Source organism: Monodon monoceros, unplaced genomic scaffold, assembly GCF_005190385.1.
Source record: "Monodon monoceros isolate NGI ecotype Baffin Bay Population unplaced genomic scaffold, NGI_Narwhal_1 Super_Scaffold_13, whole genome shotgun sequence".
NCBI lineage: Eukaryota > Metazoa > Chordata > Mammalia > Artiodactyla > Monodontidae > Monodon > Monodon monoceros.
In genome coordinates, this window is record NW_021703769.1 from 60,675,088 (window position 1) to 60,696,465 (window position 21,378).

Sequence of the window (21,378 nt, forward strand, 5' to 3'; positions counted from 1 at the left end):
GGGGTACGAACCCGTGTCCCCTGCATTGGCAGGCGGACTCTCAACCACTGCGCCACCAGGGAAGCCCCGAGTAGTCAAATTCTTGAACAGAAAGTATAATGGTGGTTACCAGAGGCTGGGAAAGGAACTATTGGTAACTGTTGAATGGGTATGGACTTTCAGTTTGGGAAGATGATAAAGTCCTGGATGGTGGTGATGACTGCACAACAATGTGGATACAGTTAGTGCCACTGAACTGCACACTTGAAAATGGTTAAAATGGTAAATTTTGTTACGTATCTTTCATGGCAATTTTTTAAAAATATGCTGATACCTATCTAGACTATCCTCCAGAAAATGAGTCATACACTCCTGGCACTAGCACAGAACATTACCAATCTTTTTACTCTTTGCCCATTTGATTGCTAGGAAAAAAAAATCATCCCAAATTATCGATTTAACAATCTCCAGGCCAGTGATTTAAAACAGGTAATCCTCATGAATTCTTAACGAACCAAGACGCTGGGGAAAAAAAAAAAAAAAAGTGTTGATAAGAAAGTCATGTTAATTCCGATTCTTCTTAATACTGCAAATGGAAATCTAGCCATGATTCTCTGATTTTCTGCATAAAATGTAAAGGCAAAAAAAAAAATTATGGCGGGTACAGTACGGTCTTGTAATATACTTTTAATTTCCGGGCAAAGCTGTTTCCTGCAGATATAATAACAGCCACTCTGGAGGATCAAATACACACAACAGCCTCACCTTCTCGGTGTAAAGCCCTGGCTCAAGGTCCGTGCCTCCAAGAGTAAGGGGCGGGACCGGCGGTAGTACGCCTGCGCGGACCTCCCCGGCCCAAGAGTGGCCGCTCTAGGCAGCGGGGAGGGCGCGGGGTCGAGGGGGTTAGGGAACGAGTGCAGCCTCTCCTCTATGGTCGCGGGCCGGGGGCACTCTTCTCCGCAGTCAGGCCTAGATTACTTCCGGAAGTGCAGCCGTTATCTCTTCCTTTGCTTACGCTGGGTTCCAGGCGGGCGTCGATGGCCAGTTCGGCCCCGGGATGAGCGCGGCGGTAAGCAGCGGTTTGGCGGAGGATGGCCAGGGGGCGGCCCGGGCTCGATTTGGGGGCGGGGTGTGGACCGCGGATGTGTAGGACGGATTCCGAGGGGTGTACGGGCTTTCTCCTCCCAGGCCCCGGTCCTGAGCGGCCCCGGTCCTGAGCACCCGCGGTCCTGGCCTCGGGGAGTGGACTCCCGCTTGGCCAGCTTCTCCATCCCTTCCCGAGAGCCCACCTCGGAACGGCCGGTCTGTTGGCTCACCTGTGTCCCCTCCAGGGTCAGAGTCCGAGCCTGTAGTTCCAGGATCTCCCTAGGGCGAGAGGGAGGGGACGTCGCTTCCACACACCTTGGAGGGAGAGGACGGGGCGCCCGCCCCCGGGAGCGCGGGTCGCAGCCTACGACAGGGCGTACAGAATTGACCAGGCTTCTGATAGATGCCAGACTGGGCTTCAGGTCTGACTGGCCGGGCACGTTCCGGCCCCAAAGCTGAACGATTGCTCTAGTTTTAAAAGAGGGTAACGGACGCACAGAAAGGGCAAAGTGAAATCCCGGAGTCGCAGTCCCAGCTCTTGTGATTCTGAGCTCACGGCTCAGAAATGTGGACTTATGCAAAAGGGAGTTTTCTTTAAAAAAAAAAAAAAAGGCAAAAGAGAGGACATGTCAAGCTGGGGATCTTTGGCGGGCAGAAGGCGGCCCCCCAACTTTGGTGGGGAGGAGGAAGAGCCAGGTGCTGTCATGCTCTGAACAGTCCCCGTTGGGTCCTCCCCACCGAAGCCCGTTGGTCGGTCCTTTGTAGGTGGTCTTGATGTCACTCTCTGAAACGTCAATAGAAAGGAGTTTTGCTGTCTTCCCTGGACGCACCCCAGAGCTGACGTAGAGTGCACGTGTGGGTTGGGTTGTTTTGTTTGTTTTTGTCACAGCTATTTTGTAAACAAGCCAGCCTAGGGATATACAAACCCATATCTCCATAAACTTGATGGAAAAATTGTGCTTCTCCAGGGCAGTTCTACCTTTTTTTTTTTAAGCTCCAGTATTTGGCACTGGTACTACCTACATAGCTGGCACTAAATAAATACCACTATTAATAATTCTATTAGTAATACCAATCACTCATACAGCAGACTTTTTGGATATCTATAGATAGAATTTGTCATTTAAGCCTCCTTCAAAGGAGGTGTTATTATCCTGAACTTATAAATGGGAAATAGGAGGCTCAGAGCAGATAAATGTGATCTGGTTTGGAACCCAGGTCTGTCTAACCTTTAAGACCATACTGTTTCAGCCTCTCCAGGGAAATCATAGTCTAGGAGATAAGAAAACATGCACAAATAAAAGTTACACTAGTGCACAGAGGCAGGAAGGATTAATTTGGGTTATGAGGGGAGTTAGTTATTAAAGATTTTCCAGTGACAGTTGAATTGGGTCTTGTCAGTTGGACACTTTTGACCCAGAGATGGTGTGGTACTGTGTTACAGATGGAGGGAACAGGGTGATATGAAAAATTGCCCAAGGAGCAGGAATTAACAGGTGGGACTATAGTATAATGTGTGAGTAGGTGAAGAGTAGGAGGTAATCAGGATAATAGTAATATCTAACACTTATTTTGCACTTACTATGTGCCAGGCACTATTCTTAGTGCTGTGCATGCATTAATTAATTTAATCCTGCCAACAACCCTATCAGGCAGGTCCTATTCATATCCCCATTTTACAGATGAAGAATCTGGGGCACAGAGAGGTTAAGTGACTTGCCTGAAGTCACATAACTAATAATTGCAGGCTTTGGGATTTGAATTCAGTCATTCTGGCCCCAGAGTTTGTGCTCTTAGTTTAAAAGTTATGTTGATTGCAGGGGGGCCATAAAGATTCTTAAATGACAAGCTTATGACCATGGGTTTTATAGTCTTACAGTTGGGAAGGTTTTGAGCAAAGGAAGGACTTGATCAGAATTTTGCTCCAGGAGGATGATTCAGACAGTGGCGAGAGGAGGGACTAGAGAGAAAAGGAAATGAGATTGGAAGTGTTATTTAAACTTGATTTTGTTAATATCTCACCTGTACCTTGTGTGACACATATACGTAGGTATCTCAGTGTTTATTGGTATGTAACAGCTCTCTAGTTCCCAAACATCCATGTACCTAAGAATATTCTAAGGGGCTTGTTTAAAATGAACATTCTTGGGCCTCTCTGCCAAATATCTTTGAGTTCACCAAACTTCCCATGTGATTCTGACCGAAGTTCTAAGAAACTTCTGTGAAAGAAGTCAAAGATTTGTGGATTTGATTTCCAGCTACAAATATCTAGAACTCAGCTTTGTGCCAGTAGCTCTCAGGTACAATGGTAGAATTCTCTGGCTTGGTTCCTGACCTTCAGGAGCTCAGAATTTGGTCAGAGAGGCAAAGACTACTCAACCATCAGTGTGCAAGTCCTGAAAAGGATTCGTTAGTTTAGAATGTGTGAATCGTAACGGAATAGTTTAAAAACAGATAGCTAAGGTATGGGTTACTGGTAACTACCAGTAGTTTTTGATCACTTTCTGAGTCATTAGGCATCTCCAGTGTTACATACAAGATAGGTTGTTGAATATATGTCACAGAGCAGACACGAAAGAGGAGAGACCAGGACACACTTCCCTGTGTGCACTTATCTTGCCCACCACCACTCACAGGCAGTAAATCACAGGGTCTCAAATTGCAGGCAGCTCAGTGTCCAGTGAGCTCGCTAGCTGCCTTTGCCCTAGTGATTTCTGACCCTGTCTAGAAAGAAAATCTGTCTATTTGGAGTTGGAAAAACACAAAGTTTTATGCAGGAAGAGCCTGGAAATGCTTCTCTTATGTTAATGAAAGCCAGTTTCCGCCACCTCCAAGAAGTACATACCATGTTCTGTTTTATTTGCTGTTTCTGACCTTTGCCTTGCTTAGATTTGGACACATTTCTTTTTATCTCATAATCACTAGAAATGGGTGGTCCCTCTTTGGACATTTGATAATGTCTGTAGCATTCTGCTAGTGTTTATAGTGGTGTCCCCAGGGTGGACTGGGGAGGGTGCCAGAAATTGGGATTCACCCAAGCACCCTCACCCCTATTTCTCTTATGAATATTTCTGCTTATTTATCTCATATGAGGAACAGCATGCTCACCCTAACAGCCACAAGCTGGAGTTCACATGTTCCAAAATGCAGTGATGTCAGATTCTAGTTTGGATTTCTCAGCTTCGCAGTGGCCCCTCTATGATGTGGCCTAGACCAACATAGTGTTACGAGGACAGGCTTTATGTCAGACCATCATTTAAAATGTGGCTCTGAATTTCCTGGTGGTCCAGGGGTTAAGACCCCACGCTTCCACTGCAGGGGTCATGGGTCCGATCCCTGGTTGGGGATCCCGCATGCTGCGCAGCATGGCCAAAAAAAAAGAAAAGAAAAAATTGTGTTGTTGTTGTTTAAAAAAACAAACAAAACCTGGCTCTGTCCTATACTAATTAGGTCTCCATTTTCTCATCAGTAAAATGGAGATAGTAATAATTATGCCATAGGATTGTTGTGCCTCTCACATTACATAAGGGCTCAGTAAATATCAGCAATTGTAATTATTCTCTGTTGTTGGGTAATATGTAATGAGAAGAAATAACCTAACTAGAGACCCATCTAAAGCCAAAATCTTTTCATTCTTTTTTTTTTTTTTTTGCGGTATGCAGGCCTCTCACTGTTGTGGCCTCTCCCGTTGCGGAGCACAGGCTCCGGACGCGCAGGCTCAGCGGCCATGGCTCACGGGCCTAGCCTCTCCTCAGCATGTGGGATCTTCCCGGACCGGGGCATGAACCTGTGTCCCCTGCATCGGCAGGCAGACTCTCAACCACTGCGCCACCAGGGAAGCCCAAATCTTTTTATTCTTGCAGTGAACATCTCTGGGAAGAAGTGATTGAGATCATATTTTTCAGGCCGCAATCCCAGTAAATTAGCTCTTCAAAGGATTATTCCTAAAACGTTAGGTATGTATTATAGTCACAATCAGTGTTTTGTTGAGTGAAGAGGTAGAACCATAATTATATAACACTGAACCAAACAGCTTGATAATTACACTTTCTAAAGAGTTAACAGTCTTCAGAAGCTAAGGTATAAAAATTCTTAAACTCAGAATTAATGCAATCTTCTTTGATAAACTCAATAAAAATTATTATATTAATTTTCTTAAATGTGAGTTGAGTGATTAAACAATGAAATAGGTTACAGCAGTGCCCCTGCCTCCTCCTGGAGAATAACCCTCTGGATAAATCCACAGAGAAGCACTTGACCAACAACTTTCCTTCCAGGGACAAAATAGCCAAATTCATTCTAGGGTCTTCAGTTACATAGAATTATTGGGACAGTATATGTGTCCCAGCCCTTTTTTTTTTTCCCATGGATTTTCAGATAACTATACCATGTCAGTTAGGTATTTCTTTGGGAGAACATACATAGGGTCATGGTGATAGATATCTTGTGATAATTGTTTCCTATCAGTTGTGCCAACAGACCTAACCCGTGAACATTCTAGAAAAAGTCAGCTGTACAGTTTGTTCATATGTGCATATTCATGTCATATTTCACATGTTAATGCTTTCTAAGATTTTATGCCATTTCTTGACATTGCCACTTTAGAGATGGTGTGCTCCTCTGGAAGTGATATCTCTCCAGGTGTTTTAAAAGTTACATCGTCAGGAATTCCCTGGCGGTCCAGTGGTGAGGACTCCACGCTTCCACTGCAGGGGGCACAGGTTCAATCCCTGGTCGGGGAACTAAGATCCCACATGCTGTGTGGCGCAGCCAAAAAAATAAAAGTGTCCATGTCTCTTGCAATAAAAGCAAATGGTCATTTCAGTAAATAAATAAATAAATGTTATATGGTAGAGGAAGTTGTTGGTTATGTGGCATGGGCATGAGAACCACCCACTTAGGGATTCCTTACTTGTATGGATTGGGAAATGTCACCCACTGGAACATGCTGTGGAAGAAGGGACCACGTTTATCGAGCACTTCCTGTGTGCTGTGCTCTTAATGCTCAGGACAGTCCTGTGAGATCAGGAGCAGTAACCCCATTGCTTATATATGCTGATGTGAGCCTTGGAGAGAATGAATAACTTGCCTGTGATCTCACAGCTTGTAGTGAAGCTGGGAATCAGAACCTGTCTTCTGATTTTAAAAGTGAGATGCATTACACTGTCTCTCAGAACCAGGAAGTAAGTAATACGTCCAAAAAATTAAAATAAGTGTTTTAAAAGCCTCTACTGAAATATTTGATAAATAGGAAACCCCCGGACTCTCACTCATTTTGAGCTAGGTCTGTGAGAATATGATGAGAATAAAGCTGACTTAGAATTTTTAGACTTGGCCCCTGCCCTCAGGTTCATCCACAGCCTTTCACACACACAATCTACTGAGCCTCTGACGCTAAAGCAGAATAGAAGCGGTAATGTAGAAAATTGTGTGGGAAACCTCATAAGCAATCACTTTCTCAGCAATAAGTAAGCTGATAGAACTCCAGAAGCTTTCTAACCTAAGGTCAGTTAACCTAGAAATGTCAAACACTCATCGGTAGACCCTGAAGGCATTACCTTATGGAACAGGTTGTGAAAACACAGATATCCACAGGGGTCAGGCAGCTAGTAGAAATGAGGAAACCAGCTGGGTGAGGACTGCAGCAAACTGGAGCCAGCTGGCCCTGTGTGAAGTGGGCAGCTGCTCAGATACTCAGCTTCAGCTGATTCTTGTCACACAAAAGGAGAGCCCAGTGTTGCCAGATCTTCTGATTTTCAGAAGCAGCCAGGAATCTGGGTTTTTATGTGAAATGAGATTTTTTTAAATGCTGGCACCAAATTCAATAGAAAAGAAGGAAGGGGAGGAAAGAAAGAGAGAGCAAGGGGGAGGGGGAGAAAGAGAAGCACCACATGAAGAAAAAGACGAGATGTCGCCACCGAGCAGTGGCTACCACTGTTGAGACTGACAGGTCGCGGAGGATGGCAGCTCTTGACAGTAATGCAGCCACACTGTGAAAAGTCTCACCTGGGCTCATAGGCACTCTAGGAAGCCAGGGCAGTGGGTACTTTAAGAAAGCCCTTATCCCACTGGATAAACAATGATTCTTAACCTAATTTGGGTCTTGGTCCCCTTTGAGATCAGATAAAAACTATAGATTTCCTTCAGGAAAACACTCGTGTGCACAAACACAAGCTTGGCAAGTGATTTCAGAGTGTGCCCTGACACCCTGAAGTGCCAATCCAGACATCAGTTGAAGACACAACTTCAACTTTCAGAAACTGCAGCTCTTCAGAGTGACTCAGTCCAGTGGTCTCGCTGTGCCCTTCAATTATGTGGTGTCCCAGCCATCATTTTATTTTATTTTTAAATTTATTTATTTATATTTGGGCTGCATTGGGTCTTTGTTTCTGTGTGTGGGCTTTCTCTAGTTGCAGCGAGTGGGGACTACTCTTCGTTGCGGTGCACGGGCTTCTCATTGCGGTGGCTTCTCTTGTTGCGGAGCACGAGCTCTAGGCACGCGGGCTCAGTAGTTGTGGCTTGCGGGCTCTAGAGTACAGGCTCAGTAATTGTGGCGCACGAGCTTAGTTGCTCCGCGGCCATGTGAGATCTTTCTGGACCAGGGATTGAACCTGTGTCCCCTGCATTGTCAGGCAGATTCTTAACTACTGCGCCACCAGGGAAGCCCTCATGTGATGTTTAAGCACAAACCAAAGTGTCTCCATGTGAACAGGGCACTGGGAGTGGGAATGGAATGATTCTTCTCGCCCCTGTCCTAACCACGTCCCCCAAGTCTTCTCTGAGGCTTTGCGACGAGGTGGAAAGAGCAGTAGGCTGCGGGCGTATTCTAACACGTGCTTCCTTGTGAAGGAACTCAGCCAGCGAACCAGCTCCAACCTGCTGGTGTGTGTGCCAAGTTTGTAGAGAACAGTTATAAACATCCTCAAAGGAACATTGGGCCTTCTCCTCAAAGAAGCCTTTAACCATTGCCAGTGCAGGAGGGTGTGTTTATCCAAGTCAGAAGGCCACAACTTGGAACTCTAGTATCTGAGCTAGTTTTTTATCACGTTAAGAGGCACTTTCGTCCTCTAAAAGTACTGCTTTCTTTAATGGAAAGAACCCAAATACTTACAGACAGAAGTAGCAGAAGAGATCAGCTGAATTCAGTTAAGCGGTGCATTCTTTCTCTGTTAACTTCCAGTTTTTGAATTTAGGGTAAAATGAAACGAGCAAGATTCCTAAGAAGTAATCAAAGTCCATGCAGTTTCTAGATTGTCAAAGACAATTAAAAAACAGAGTTAGTGGCCACCTCAGCTTTTCAAAACATGACTTTTTTTTAAAAAAAGAGATCCTTAATGTTTTGTTCCCTCTGCATTTTTTTTAAAGTATTTATTTATTTATGTGGCATGCAGGGTCTTTCGTTGCGGCACGCAGGCTTCTCTCTAGTTTTGGCACGCGGGCCCTAGAGTTCACGGGCTCAGTAGTTGCAGCTCGCAGGCTTAGTTGCTCCACGGCAGGTGGGATCTTAGTTCCCCAACCAGGGATCGAACCTGCGTCCCCTGCATTGAAAGGCGATTCTTAACCACTGGACCACCAGGGAAGTCCCAAAACATGACTTATAAAATACACTTCTGATGTCTGTGTGTGATTTGTTTTCTCTCATGAGAAATAAACTTTCAGATCTGGTAAACTAAGAATTATTAGTGCATTCTAGTTTTAAAAGGTTAATTTGTGAGAAATTAATTTCCATGTATGTTGTCATTTCAAATGACTCCGAGATCCATACACTTGGCCTCCCCCTTAACTCCCAGCTCCAGTTTCAGATCTCCACCTGCTCACTAGACTGTTCTACCTGGAGATCTGGTCATCACTGCAAACTCGACTCTTCCGAAATTCAACTTACTTCTCTTAAAGCTGGGCTCCGTTTGTTTACAGTGACTCATTTCTATCAGCAGAACTGTTCTTCTTCCCCAGTTCTAGAACCTAGACAACATCTTTGATCATTCTGCTCTCTAATCACCAAAGCCCATAAAGGATTTTTGTAACATCTCTTGGATAGATTGATCCCTTTCTTTGCATTTTCATGTTTGCCACCTTAGTCTCAGAAGTGACAGCACCTCACTTCTACCTTGTCCCAGCTCAGCCCGCCTTCCTGATGAGATTTATCATCCTCAAGGACAGCTTTGCTGATCTCAATGCCTCCGAAACCTTTATGTGCTCCCATCTGCCCACCTCTCATTAACCAGTCATGCAAGACCCTGTATCAGACCTGTATCTCCAGGTATATCACTCACTGCTCCCCAGGAAACACCAAGAACAGCGCCCAATTCAAGCCCATCTCTTCTAACCCCTGTCAGAAGAGAGGCCGCCGCTGGGCCCCCCACCCCGCCCACCATGGCCGCGCCCCGCACTCTGGCGGCAGGGGCGCCCGCGCCCAGAAAGGCCACCCTCACACACCCGGGGAAGGCGATCCTGGCAGGCGACACGGAAATCTGCATCACCTTCCCCACCGGGCACGTGAAGACGCAGCTGCAGCTGGACGAACGCTTGCACCCGCCGCGCTACGAGGGCATCGGGGACTGTGTGCGGCGGATGGTCCACAACCATGGCGTACCAGGCCTGTACCGCGGCCTCATCTCCCTGCTCTACGGCTCCATCCCAAAGGCGGCCGTCCGGTTCGGGGTGTTCAAGTTTCTCAGCAACCACATGCGGGACACCCAGGGACGGCTAGACAGCACACGCGGGCTGCTGTGCGGCCTGGGCGCCGGTGTGGCAGATGCCATGGTGGTCGTGTGCCCCATGGAGACCATCAAGGTGAAGTTAATCCATGACCAGACCTCCCCCAGCCCCAAATACAGAGGATTCTTCCACGGGGTCAGGGAGATCGTTTGGGAACAAGGGCTGAAAGGGACTTACCAGGGCCTCGTGGCCACTGTGCTGAAGCAGGGATCCAACCAGGCCATTCTCTTCTTCGTCGTGACCTCCTTGCGTAACTGGTACCAAGGGGACAACCCCAACAAGCCCCTATGAACCCTTCTGATCACTGGTGTGTTTGGCGCCATCACAGGCACAGCCAGTGTCTGTGGTAACACTCCTCTGGACGTGATCAAGACCTGGATGCAGGGCCTGGAGGCGCACAAGTACCACACAACGTGGGACCGCGGCCTGCAGATCCTGAGGAACGAGGGCCCCAAGGCGTTCTACAAGGGCACCGTCCCCCACCTGGGCCGGGTGTGCCTGGACGTGGCCATCGTGTTTGTCATCTACGACGAGGTGGTGAAGCTGCTTAACAAAGTGTGGAAGACGGACTGAGCCCCGGGGTCTGCACATGGGCTGCCCCCTGCACCCCCTTCTCGCGATTCCAGTGCAGTCATGCCAAAAGGCCCCCTTCCCCTGTCCCTCGCAGTTCATGGCCCAGGGCTGTCCCCTGTGGCCATCGAGTCCATGTGTCCCCTGTGGTCTGTATGACATCACCATGGTGTCCATGTGTCCAGCTGAGACCGGGTGTTCCTCTGGCCTGTGAATCTGTGCCCACTTGTCCACGTGCTTACTCATGTGCCTGTGTTTCATATTTCGTGTCCTGTGACCCTGTGCCCCACTTCCTGGGGTGCCCATGTGGCCTGGGTCATGGCCCCGTACCCATGGCCTGGTCCCAGCCCGGTGCCTTCCACCCTGGGCGCAGGGTCATCGCCCCGGCCTACCACAGCTGCGTCTGGGCCTCAACCTGGCCTCACTGCATTATAGGGGCTGCCTATCCCCCTGTGTCTCCCACCACTGGCCTTAACCAGCCCTTGGGCCCTCCCTCTGCCCCGGACAGGGTGGCACCTGCCACTCTCAGGACCACCCTTCCAAAGCAGAATAAACCGGATCCTTTTGCAGCCTCCTGTCCCTGTGTCAGCCCGTCTGTGGGTGGGTAGTGGTGGTCACGCCTCTGCCGAGGGCAGGCCCACTCCTCACCCGAGGACACTATCGGGGCCAGGCAGGCTGGTGGACAAGCGAGCTGCGGCCACAGTGTCAGCCCTCTGGGAGGCCTGGCACCAGGCCAAGGAACATCTGGCCTCCATCCAGGCCTTGCCTGTGGCCTGGGGGCAAGATCCTGCAGGGTCAGCTGGAGGGTGTGTCCTTGGGGGTCACCTGGTAGGCAACATTGAGGGGGCAGAGGAGAACTGGTTGGGCCTGGAGACAGTGCTCTCGGCCTCTTGTCTGCCCTGCAGCCTGTGGCCCAGCCCAGCTTACTCCCTAATGGTTTCCCTGTGAAATGGTCTGCTTGAGGGGCACTGCTTTGGGGTGACCAATTTCTGGTCTCCTGAGACTCTGAGCAGGAGGCCAACACTGAATCAAGATGTGTTCATGAATGTACGTAAAGTGCCTGCCAGTGCCCAGCTCCCCAGAGATGGTCAATAGCTAGCAATGGTCCAATTATTATTTCCTGGGATAATACTGTCCACATGGTAGTTGTTTAATCCATAGTAGCCAAATAAAGGAACTACTTTATCAAAATGATGATTCCTTTTTCTAAAAACCTATACATATAAGATCTCCTACTTCCTTAGTAATTTGAAGAGGCTGCCCAAAGGAAAGCAGTTAGAAAATGTTTAAATGTTCCTAAACATACAAATAATGAGCAAATATGATTGCTTTTTATAATTTTCTCTATATTTTTGCAGTTATCATAACATCATTTTCATTAAGAACAGCTTGGTGAATACAGAAAACCAAAACCAAGAAAATCACGATCCTCCCCCACCCAACCAACTACTAATACTTCATTGTATTTTCTTCTAGTCTTTGTTTATAGATTTGCTTGTTTAAAATATAGTGTTATCATGCTCTATATAAAATTTGTGCCCTGTAAAAGGTGATAAAATTCCCTGAAAATCAGGGAAATTACTACCATTTATGGTCTACTTACCGTATGCCAGACACTTTACTTGCATTCTCTTACTTAACTCTCAAAACCTCCCAATGGGGTAAATACTATTACCATCCCTATTTATATATGAGAAACCTGAGACTCAAAGAAATCCAGAGCGCAAAGCTAGTAAATGGCAGAGCTGGGGTAAGAAAGCAGGCAGCCCAGCCCTGGGACCTGTGTTCTTAACCACTGCCTGCAAAGAGCCCTTCTCTGCGTGACCAGTGTGGGTGATCGAGAGCAATTTACCTTCTTGCCTGTAACAACAGTGAGATTGAGAAACTCTTCCCCACCAGTGCCTACGCCATGCTAATTCCAGTAACAATCTGAATAATCATTTCTTTAGCCCCTGTTTACACCATCCACCACCCTAGTTCACTATCTCTAACTCTCACAAGAAGCTTTGAAGGTTTGTGTACTGTAAGCACCATTCCACAGCTGAGGAAACAAGGCTGAGAGCCCAGGTAACTTAGGCACCATCCCGGAGATGGAGAGTTGAGCTTCTAACTCCATGGCACCATCATACTGCTTCTCAATAAAAAACTCCCTTAAGACCCAGATAAGGAAGAGAATGGTCCTTAGCCATTTGCATATTAGTGACATTAGTGTGTTTCTGTGGCACCAAACTGGTGGGATCCAGAAGGCAGGATGTGCATGTTTCGGTTGATTTGGGGTGTGTGGGGGGGGGTTGGATATTAAGCCCCAGGCAAGTGGACCTGGCACAGGGCACCTCAGAGAACCAGGCCTCACTGTCTTCTAGGTGCTGTTCCTGTGGAAGCCTCTGAAATCAGGTGTCAAAAGAGTTAATTACCTAAGGGGAAGGCAGATTTGTTTGGATAAACTTTTTTATATGAAGTACATCTGTTGTTGCCGACTCCAGACATTTTCATGGGCCAAGAAGCTGGCTTATTTAAAATTATGTACGTTGAAAGGACTTTAGAAATTTCATTGAGAAAACTGAGGCCAGAGAAATTACATGTTCAAAGGAAGTTAGCAGAATGGAAGGATCTAGAATTCTCCAGCCTCCCCCATCCAGGTCCATTGAACTTTCCACTATACTATTTTGCTTTACCTAATTTTTTTTTTTTTTTTTTTTTGCGGTACGCAGGCCTCTCACTGTTGTGGCCTCTCCCGTTGCGGAGCACAGGCTCCGGATGCGCAGGCTCAGCAGCCATGGCCCACGGGCCCAGCCGCTGCACGGCACGTGGGATCTTCCCGGTCCGGGGCACGAACCCGCGTCCCCTGCATTGGCAGGCAGACTCTCAACCACTGTGCCACCAGGGAAGCCCTTTACCTAATTTTTGAAACTATGACAATAGGTCAGAAAAATTTAGTGATGTTTATGTGGTTTATGGAATGTAAATTTTTAGAAACCAAATTTGTCACATTTAAAAATCAGAGCTTTAATATCAATAGAATGACTGTAATCTCAAACACCTACTATATTATCTTTCCTATTTCTGTTATTGTCTCTTTTTTTCTAGATTTCACGATGCTTTGCAGCAGTTTTCTGAGTCTGGAATTTTCTATGTCTGTGGATCCCAGAATTTGCTAAGAGATGGAAGAGTCTCCGCAGAATGATCTGAACATGACAAGCCTTGAGGAAGAGGACCCTCTCCAGAGCAGCAGCCCTCGGATTTCTGTTAGGGAATTTTCCTGCCACTGCTGTTATGACATCCTGGTTAACCCAACCACCTTGAACTGTGGGCACAGCTTCTGCCGGCACTGCCTAGCTCTGTGGTGGGCCTCTTCGAAGAAAACAGAGTGTCCAGAATGCAGAGAAAAATGGGAAGGTTTCCCCAAAGTCAATATTCTCCTCAGGTAATGCTCAGCCCACGTGGGTAGCTCATTGGGCCTGTACAGTGTGGTTTCTCTTACTGGGAGCAGCCACATCTGGAAAGGCCGGAGAGGTGGAGCCCACTGCCTCAGGGGTCATTCTGGATCTGCTGGCATGTGAGTCAGGGAGCTCAGGGACCTGGAAGTCCCGACTCCCTTCCTCACAGGTGACCGTGATTTGTTTGTTTTTTATAAATGAGGGAAAGAAAGAAACGCTGGTTATCAGACCATTGTCTGTAACCCTTTGTACATAATACTTCTTATTGATGTGTATTCACTGAGAACACCCTAGGTCTCACAGAGAAGATGGTCTAACTGTATGATTCTCGAAAACTGGTTTGATGCTGGTTTTCATAATCTTTGACTAAACTCTGTTGCATTTATCCCATTAATAGAGTTTCTCATGCATGGCATCACACAACAGTTGTTAAGACCTTCAGATAGCAGGTTTATTTCTGCTTCCATTCATAATGTTCATCATGTCCCTGTGAGGTCTTTGAGGCTAAAATCCTTTTCTCTTGCCTTCTTGTTATCAACAGAGTACCAGGAAGTTCCATGAAAACATTAACCCAGCATTCTCTTTTTCACAGGAGATGTATTTACACCACTTTGCTCTGACCTTTCAGCCTTGGTTTACCTGCGGGTTAACCTTAAATTGAAGAAGGGTTCTCTGATTGTGTATAATCGAAAATGAAGAGCCTACAGTATGACCTGAGGGTTGGTCTCACTCTCACTACTGAACTGCACCTTTTTTCTGAGTTAATTTTTAATAACATAAGCAGTACATATATAGTCATTTACATTCTTTTAAAAACATCAGAACATTGTTGATAAAGACCCCTTCAACCCCTCCTCCCCCATCTTACAATTCTTCCTTCCTTTTTCTCAGAATAATTTCAGTTATGACTTAGCTGTCATCTTTCAGATTTTTAAAAATACTTTCATACATTTATGTGCCAATAGGAAATGCAAATATTTCTTCACATCAGTGGTGTACTGTGTGTCTGCAGTTTACTGTTTCATTCAACAATGTGGATAAATGTATTCATCTTGATACACAGTGATATCCAGTAAATTCATTTTTAAAACTATGTATGTTTCCACTGTATGAATATGCTATGTTTTATTTAGCTGTTGCCCTAACAGTGGACATATAGGTGTTTCTGATTTGTTGCTGCTACCAACAGGGCCATAACCAATCTTCTTGTCCATTCTTCTAGAATCCTTATATATTATTAAATGTTGATAGTAGTTTTATTTTGGCCTCTAAACGTTATAAGTATACTTAGTCAAACAACTGTCTTGTGATTTTTTTTTTTTCTGTTCTCCATAGGGATGCCATTGAAAAATTATTTCCTGATGCAATTAGAATGCGATCTGAAGACATTCAGCAGAATAATGATGTAGTCCAGAGTCTTGCAGCCTTTCAGAAGTATGGGAATGATAAGATTCTTTCAGCTTCCAACACGGGCCGAGTGAATCAGCAGAGGGGAGGGGGATTCTTTTCCGGAGTGCTCACAGCTTTAACTGGTGTGGCAGTAAGTTTATGTCTCTCTGTCCCCCTCCCTCCCACAGTTTCCCGTGAAGTCAGTTCTGTTGAAATACCCCTAAATGATTAATGATGTGACCGAATGTGGTAATTCACTACGTACATTGAAACCTGGGGATGTTGCCTATGCAAGTATATGCAACGTAATATTCAGAGCCCAGTAAATGTTAGCTTTGTCCCATTTCATCCTCTTCACAACCTATGCAATAGGCACTGTTATTATTCCTGCTGTATAGAGGAGCAAACCGGTGCAGAAAGGTGTTAAAGCTGGAACTCAAGGCCATGTCTTGAGCACAGCCCTTCACTAACTTCCAGTGTAGAGACTATTTTCTTTTTAAGACCTATCCATGCTACAAAAATCTAACTATTACACATTTTCCAATAGAAAAGGCATGCGAGTCCGTTACACTGGCCAAATTGATGGGGAAAAGGGTGCAGTGCTCCCTGGTGCCCTGCAGTGAGTCCTTTTCCTGTCTCTGTTCCCTGACGACCCGAGACTCAGCAGAGATGAGCCCACCAAGGGTCGCGCTCCCCAGATCTCAGTGGCAGTGGTGTTGCCGGCTTCCATATCTATGGACTTGGCATCATCCCCTTCCAGCTCAGCTTTTTCCTTCCCGGTCCCACGCTCACATATTTAGAAACTGGCGTCTCTGATCCTGCTGTGGAATAAGAGCCATGTCACTTTTCCCCAGGTGGTCCTGCTGGTGTATCACTGGAGCAGCAGGGAATCTGAGCACGACCTCCTGGTGCACAAGGCTGTGGCCACATGGACAGCAGAAGAAGTTGTCCTCTGGCTGGAGCAGCTGGGCCCTTGGGCCTCTCTCTACAGAGACAGGTTTTTATCTGAAAGAGTAAATGGAAGGTGAGGAGCAAAATCTTCTGATACGTCACTGACATTTTTTAAACAGTTTTATTGAGACGCCATCCACGTAACCCCAAAAGTCACCCATTTAAAGAATATAATCAGTGGCTTTTAATATATTCACAGATATGTGCAGCCATCGCCACAGTCTGGTTTTAGAACATTTCAATCATCCCCAAAAAGAGAGCTCCTGCTAAAGGCAGTCAATCCTCATTTTCCCCTCCCGCAGCCCCCGGGAACCACCATTCTACTTTCTGTCTCCTGGATTTGCCTGTTCAGAGTATTTCCATTCTTCATTCATCCATTCTTCAGTTGATGGACATTTGGATTGATTCCATTTTGGGGCTGTTAGGAACAGTGCTGTTGCGACCATTTGTATATAAAGGTTTTTGTGTGGACGTATATTTTCAATATTCAGTACTGTCTTAGAGTGGAAATGCTGGGTCATAAGGTAACTCTGTGTTTACCTTTTGGGGAACCATTGAACTGTTTTCTAAAGCAGCTGAACCATTTTATGTCATCGACTGACATTTTAATTGTTGCTTCCTGATTATGAAAGTAACATATATTTATTTATTTTAAAATAATAAAGTAGAATTGTAGGACATTAGAAATGAAATGCCTTCATAATCCTGCTCTTCAGAGAAAACCACTATTATCATCTTGCTGGACACCTGTCCAGATTTTTTTCAATGTTTATACAGGCATACATATAGATGTGTTAAATAACGTGTTATTTATTTATTTAAACTGGAAATACGATTGTACTAAGCAAACCTGTGTTTATATGTATGTGTATAGGCTAGAGTCTATTAATCAATCTCTACCAGCACACATATGTGGTGTTTCCCTTTTTTCTGCTCCAGACGGTACCAGACTACATTGTGCAAATGCTCTGAGGAACCTATTAGTTTGAGGAGCTCACTCATCGCTGAGCTATGCGTCAGCCTGCTTCTGCCCATTAGCAAATCCCCCTGCCCCTTCTGGAGCCCTGTCCATCTTTACTGGGGTCCCTCCCTTCCTTGAAGGGGGAACACGTAGGGGTGTTACTTAGACCACCAGGCAGCTGCTCTCTAACCCATTTGAGTCAGACATGTAGTCCACTCACTGCTAGGCTGCCTGACTGCCCCACCTCCTACCCTGGTCCATTTTTTCCCCCTGAACTGAGCTTTTAACACTTGACTCTCTATTGAGGAAGCAAAATACTCCCACTTTGTCTGGTTTTTGTAAGAAGTTGTACCACCTCCCCACCCTCGCCCTGAATTGTAGTTAAAAACCTTCTCTACCCACTTAATACAATATGTCTTTCCGTAACTGTCTTCCTTCCAGAGGAGAGATTCCAAAACTGGAATTGTTGAGTGAAAGGGAATAAACCTTTACAGGGCACTTTTAACAAGGAATCACTGTGGAGGTGAATCCACGTTGCAGAGCATGGGCTCTAGGTGCACGAGCTTCAGTAGTTGTGGAGCACGGGCTTAGTTGCTCCGCAGCATGTGGGATCTTCCCGGACCAGGGATCCCACCCGTGGCCCCTGCACTGGCAGGCGGATTCTTAACCACTGCACCAGCAGGCAAGTCCCCAGACAACTACTCTTAATGTCATAATGTTTTATTGGATTTCTTCCCAATTTTTTTTTTCTATACACACACACTTTAAAAAATAGAGGGACTGGCAAATAGTAAGCTTTCAGTTGTTTGCTGTTATTAATCTTATTTCATATGTTAGGTGTCTTACCTCAAGCCTAAAGTGTTTATCTGTGTTGATAAGGTGGAACTTCGACTGTGGAAAGTTTGCTTCCAGGATGTAATCTCAAAAGACATCTCCTCCTATCTCCTTGCCCACACCCTAGGTTGCTTTTAACTTTGACAGAGGAAGAATTTTCCAGGGCACCATATACCATAGAAAACAGCAGCCACCGAAGAGCCATCCTCATGGAACTGGAGCGAGTCAAAGCACTGGGTGTGAAGCCCCCGCAAAACCTCTGGGAATACAAGGTGAACTCTATTTTTTCAATGGAAAATAAGTATTGAGCACCAGATATCAGTTATCTGCCTGCCCACTGCTCATGAATACATCAGACAAAACCGAAGCCCCCTGCATCCCCACTTTCCCTATGCCTGTGTATCCTTCCTGGGCCTGTTTTTCTACTTGTGTTATGGGTATATATCCACAGCTCTAGGAACAATGTTCTAAGTTTTTAACCTTAACATAAAAGGCATGAACTGAGCTTATTATCCTTCTGCAAGTAGCTTTTGTCTCTGGCTCTCTTTTTCTCTTGTGCCATATTCCACTGCACAAGTGCATGACCATTTATACATTCTCCCATTGATGGCCACTGAGATTATTTCCATTTTTGCTATGAGAAACAGGGCTGCTGTGGACATTCTTGGAAAGTTCGTGTGCTCATGTGTAAGACTTTCTTTGCGCTATACACTGAGGAATAGGATTACTGGGTCACAAGTAACGCACATCTTCAGCTTTACCAGAAGCTGATAAATTGTTCTTCAGTGTGACTGTACCTGGTTCTCCTTCACAGAGAGAATTTAGCGAATACTGTAGTGTAAAACGAATACTCTATTTTTTATTAGTCATAGAGTGTCTGGAGTACAGATACCTATACCCTAAAAAAGACATCATGGAGAAAAATAAATACAAATAACCAATAAGTTTATGGGGGAAAAATGCTCACTGATAATTATGGTACAAATGAGACAACCCGCTGGCGTCATTCTCACCTGTGACATTATCAAGGATAAGAACTTTCATAACGTGAGGAAAGAGGCACTCGTGTGCGGATCCTAAATTGGCACAGTCTCTTTGGAGAGCAGTTTGTCAATAACTATTAAAGTTTAAACCGCCCCTACTCTTTGGTCTACAATTTCACTTCTTTGCATTTAGAGCACAGACAGCAAAGCGCTGTGATCAAGAGAGGGCTCGGCAGCCTGACTCGCGGGCTCCTCGCCAGGCTCCTCCAGGGCACACTGACTGTGGGAACGCCAGCAAGTCCCTGGGCCTCCTGGTCCCGTTTCCTCCTCAGCCAATGACCTCAGAGAGTCACAGTGAGAATTGAATGTTTGAGTCACAGAAATTATTAAACAAGATGTTGACCACAGTGTCATTGGTAATAGCACGTGGGAAACAACCTCAGCACCCATTGTTAGGAACGGGTTAAATAAATACAGCTCACCCATACATGTAGCCATTACAAAGGAACGAGGTGACCCTGGGTGCGCTAACAAGAAATGATACCCAAGTTGTTAACTGAAAATAAAGAAAAGCACATTAGAAAAGCTACACATTTGTATGTGTCATAGAAAATCTCTGGAAGGATACACAGACTGTTAACAATGTTTTCATCTAGGGATTGAGACTTGAGTGGAAGGGTGAATTGTATTTGTCATTTAATACAATTCTGTGCTGTTTGAAAAAATTGTGTTTATTTTGTGCATGTATTGCTTCAAAGCGGAAAAAACACTAGTTTCAGAATTTTTGAAGAATGGGGATAGGGTCCTAAGATAGATGATTTGTTGTTTTCTGTGTTGTTTGTCAGTTTAAAAAAAAAATCCCTACTTCTCTTTTATCATAAATTATTAGTTTTGTTAATGCAGTCAAATTCTGGACTTCTTGTAGCCAATGTTAGACCTATGGTGGGTTTTAATATCTGACAGAACCTTTCTGGGTCCTGTATCCAGCAATGAGCCTCTATTTAGAATCTGTCAAAGTGAACTTAATATTCACCAGAGTGAATGGGGATGGTATTCTGGTCCCACTGTAAAGAGCAGGCAGAATCTTATCATCAGTCTGCTCCTTCAGATCTGCGCTTCAGCCCCTCCCCAAGGGTGGCCGCTTGATGTTCAGCCTGCAGGCTGTGTGGTAAGACTCCTTGGTGCGGCTGCCCCTGAGTGTCACTGTTCTTGTCAGACCTGAGAGGGACAGCTCCCCACAGCAGTGCTGTCATCGTAACCACCTAACTGGGAGGTTGGTTTATCCTCCTTCTCTGATAGAAGGTAGCCCCAGAGTTGGGATATTTTGGTCCAGCTGATCCCAGACCTACAAACATGTAACCCGGTCATCTCCCTTTGTCTCGTACTAACCAAGATGTGGCTGGGGGCCTTCGGGACCTGTGTTCCTTTAGAGCCTGCACACCCAATAGGAGCAGCATCGCCCCCAAAGCCATTGGTTCTTGAGGGGTGAAAAGTGTTAAGTATTGCAGTGACTTGTGGCCCTCCAAAGACCACAGGACATAAACAGATACATGGTATATCTGTGGTATTAACGTTTCATGGGGCAGGGGAGGGCTTATGAAAAAAATGTCTTTAAAAGGCTCCTTAAGGGGTAATAATAAAAAAAAGGTTGGGAAACATTGCTTTAAAATGAAGAACTACTTCCATATTTCTATGTCTCACCTAAGTTACAATATAGAGATAATTTTTAGAAGTTAGATTTTTCAAAAAACTTTTACTATGGAAAATTTCAAATATACCCAAAAGCAGGATAATAGTACAAAACTTCCATCAACCCATACGACAGCAACTCATGGCTGTGTTTATTTCAGTAATACCTACTCCTGCTACCCCTGATTATTTTGAATCTGAGATAGCATATATTTCATAAGTAAATATTTTATTGAATCTCTAAAAAGTAAAGACTTTTTTTTTTAAATTTACGTGGCTGCGTCAGGTCTTAGTTGCGGCATGCGGGACCTTCGTTGCGGCACTCAGGCTTCTCTCTAGTTCCAGCGCACAGGTTCCACAGGGTGCATGCAGGCTCAGTAGTTGTGGCACGCAGGCTTAGTTGCCCTGTGGCATGTGGGATCTTAGTTCCCCAACCAGGGATCAAACCCGTGTCCCCTGCATTGGAAGGTGTTTTCTTAACCACTGGACCACCAGGAGAGGCCCTAAAAAGTAAAGACTTCTTGAAAAACAAAACTAAAATACCACAATATACCCCCCCAGCATGAATAATTCTCTGATATTATCAAATAATTTGTCAGTATTCAAATACCCTACATTTTTTTTTTCAGTTGATTTGTTCCACCCAGGGTCCCAACAAGGTCCACATTTGGTTGTCATGTCTTTTTTTTTTTTTTTTTAATTGAGGTAAAGTTGGTTTTCAATATTATATTAGTTTCAGGTGTACAACATAGTGATTCAATATTTTTATAGATCATACCCC

General features: G+C 45.3%; 1 protein-coding gene and 1 pseudogene across 2 annotated transcripts in view; both read left to right on the forward strand.

Moving 5' to 3' along the window:
* The first annotated feature begins 772 nt into the window (after positions 1–772).
* BFAR (bifunctional apoptosis regulator) overlaps positions 773–21,378 on the forward strand; it is a 28,390-nt gene continuing 7,784 nt past the window's right edge. The window contains exons 1-5 of one of the 2 annotated variants that reach the window (XM_029221850.1): positions 773–1,048; positions 13,441–13,777; positions 15,126–15,330; positions 16,034–16,203; positions 18,053–18,197. In XM_029221850.1, coding sequence (XP_029077683.1) covers positions 13,515–13,777; positions 15,126–15,330; positions 16,034–16,203; positions 18,053–18,197 — 783 coding nt within the window. In that variant the 5' untranslated portion in view covers positions 773–1,048; positions 13,441–13,514. Of the gene's footprint in view, positions 1,049–5,002; positions 5,022–13,440; positions 13,778–15,125; positions 15,331–16,033; positions 16,204–18,052; positions 18,198–21,378 lie in introns of those variants that run through there. The other variant, XM_029221851.1, reaches the window with a different exon arrangement.
* LOC114894806 lies at positions 9,439–10,438 on the forward strand (annotated as a pseudogene).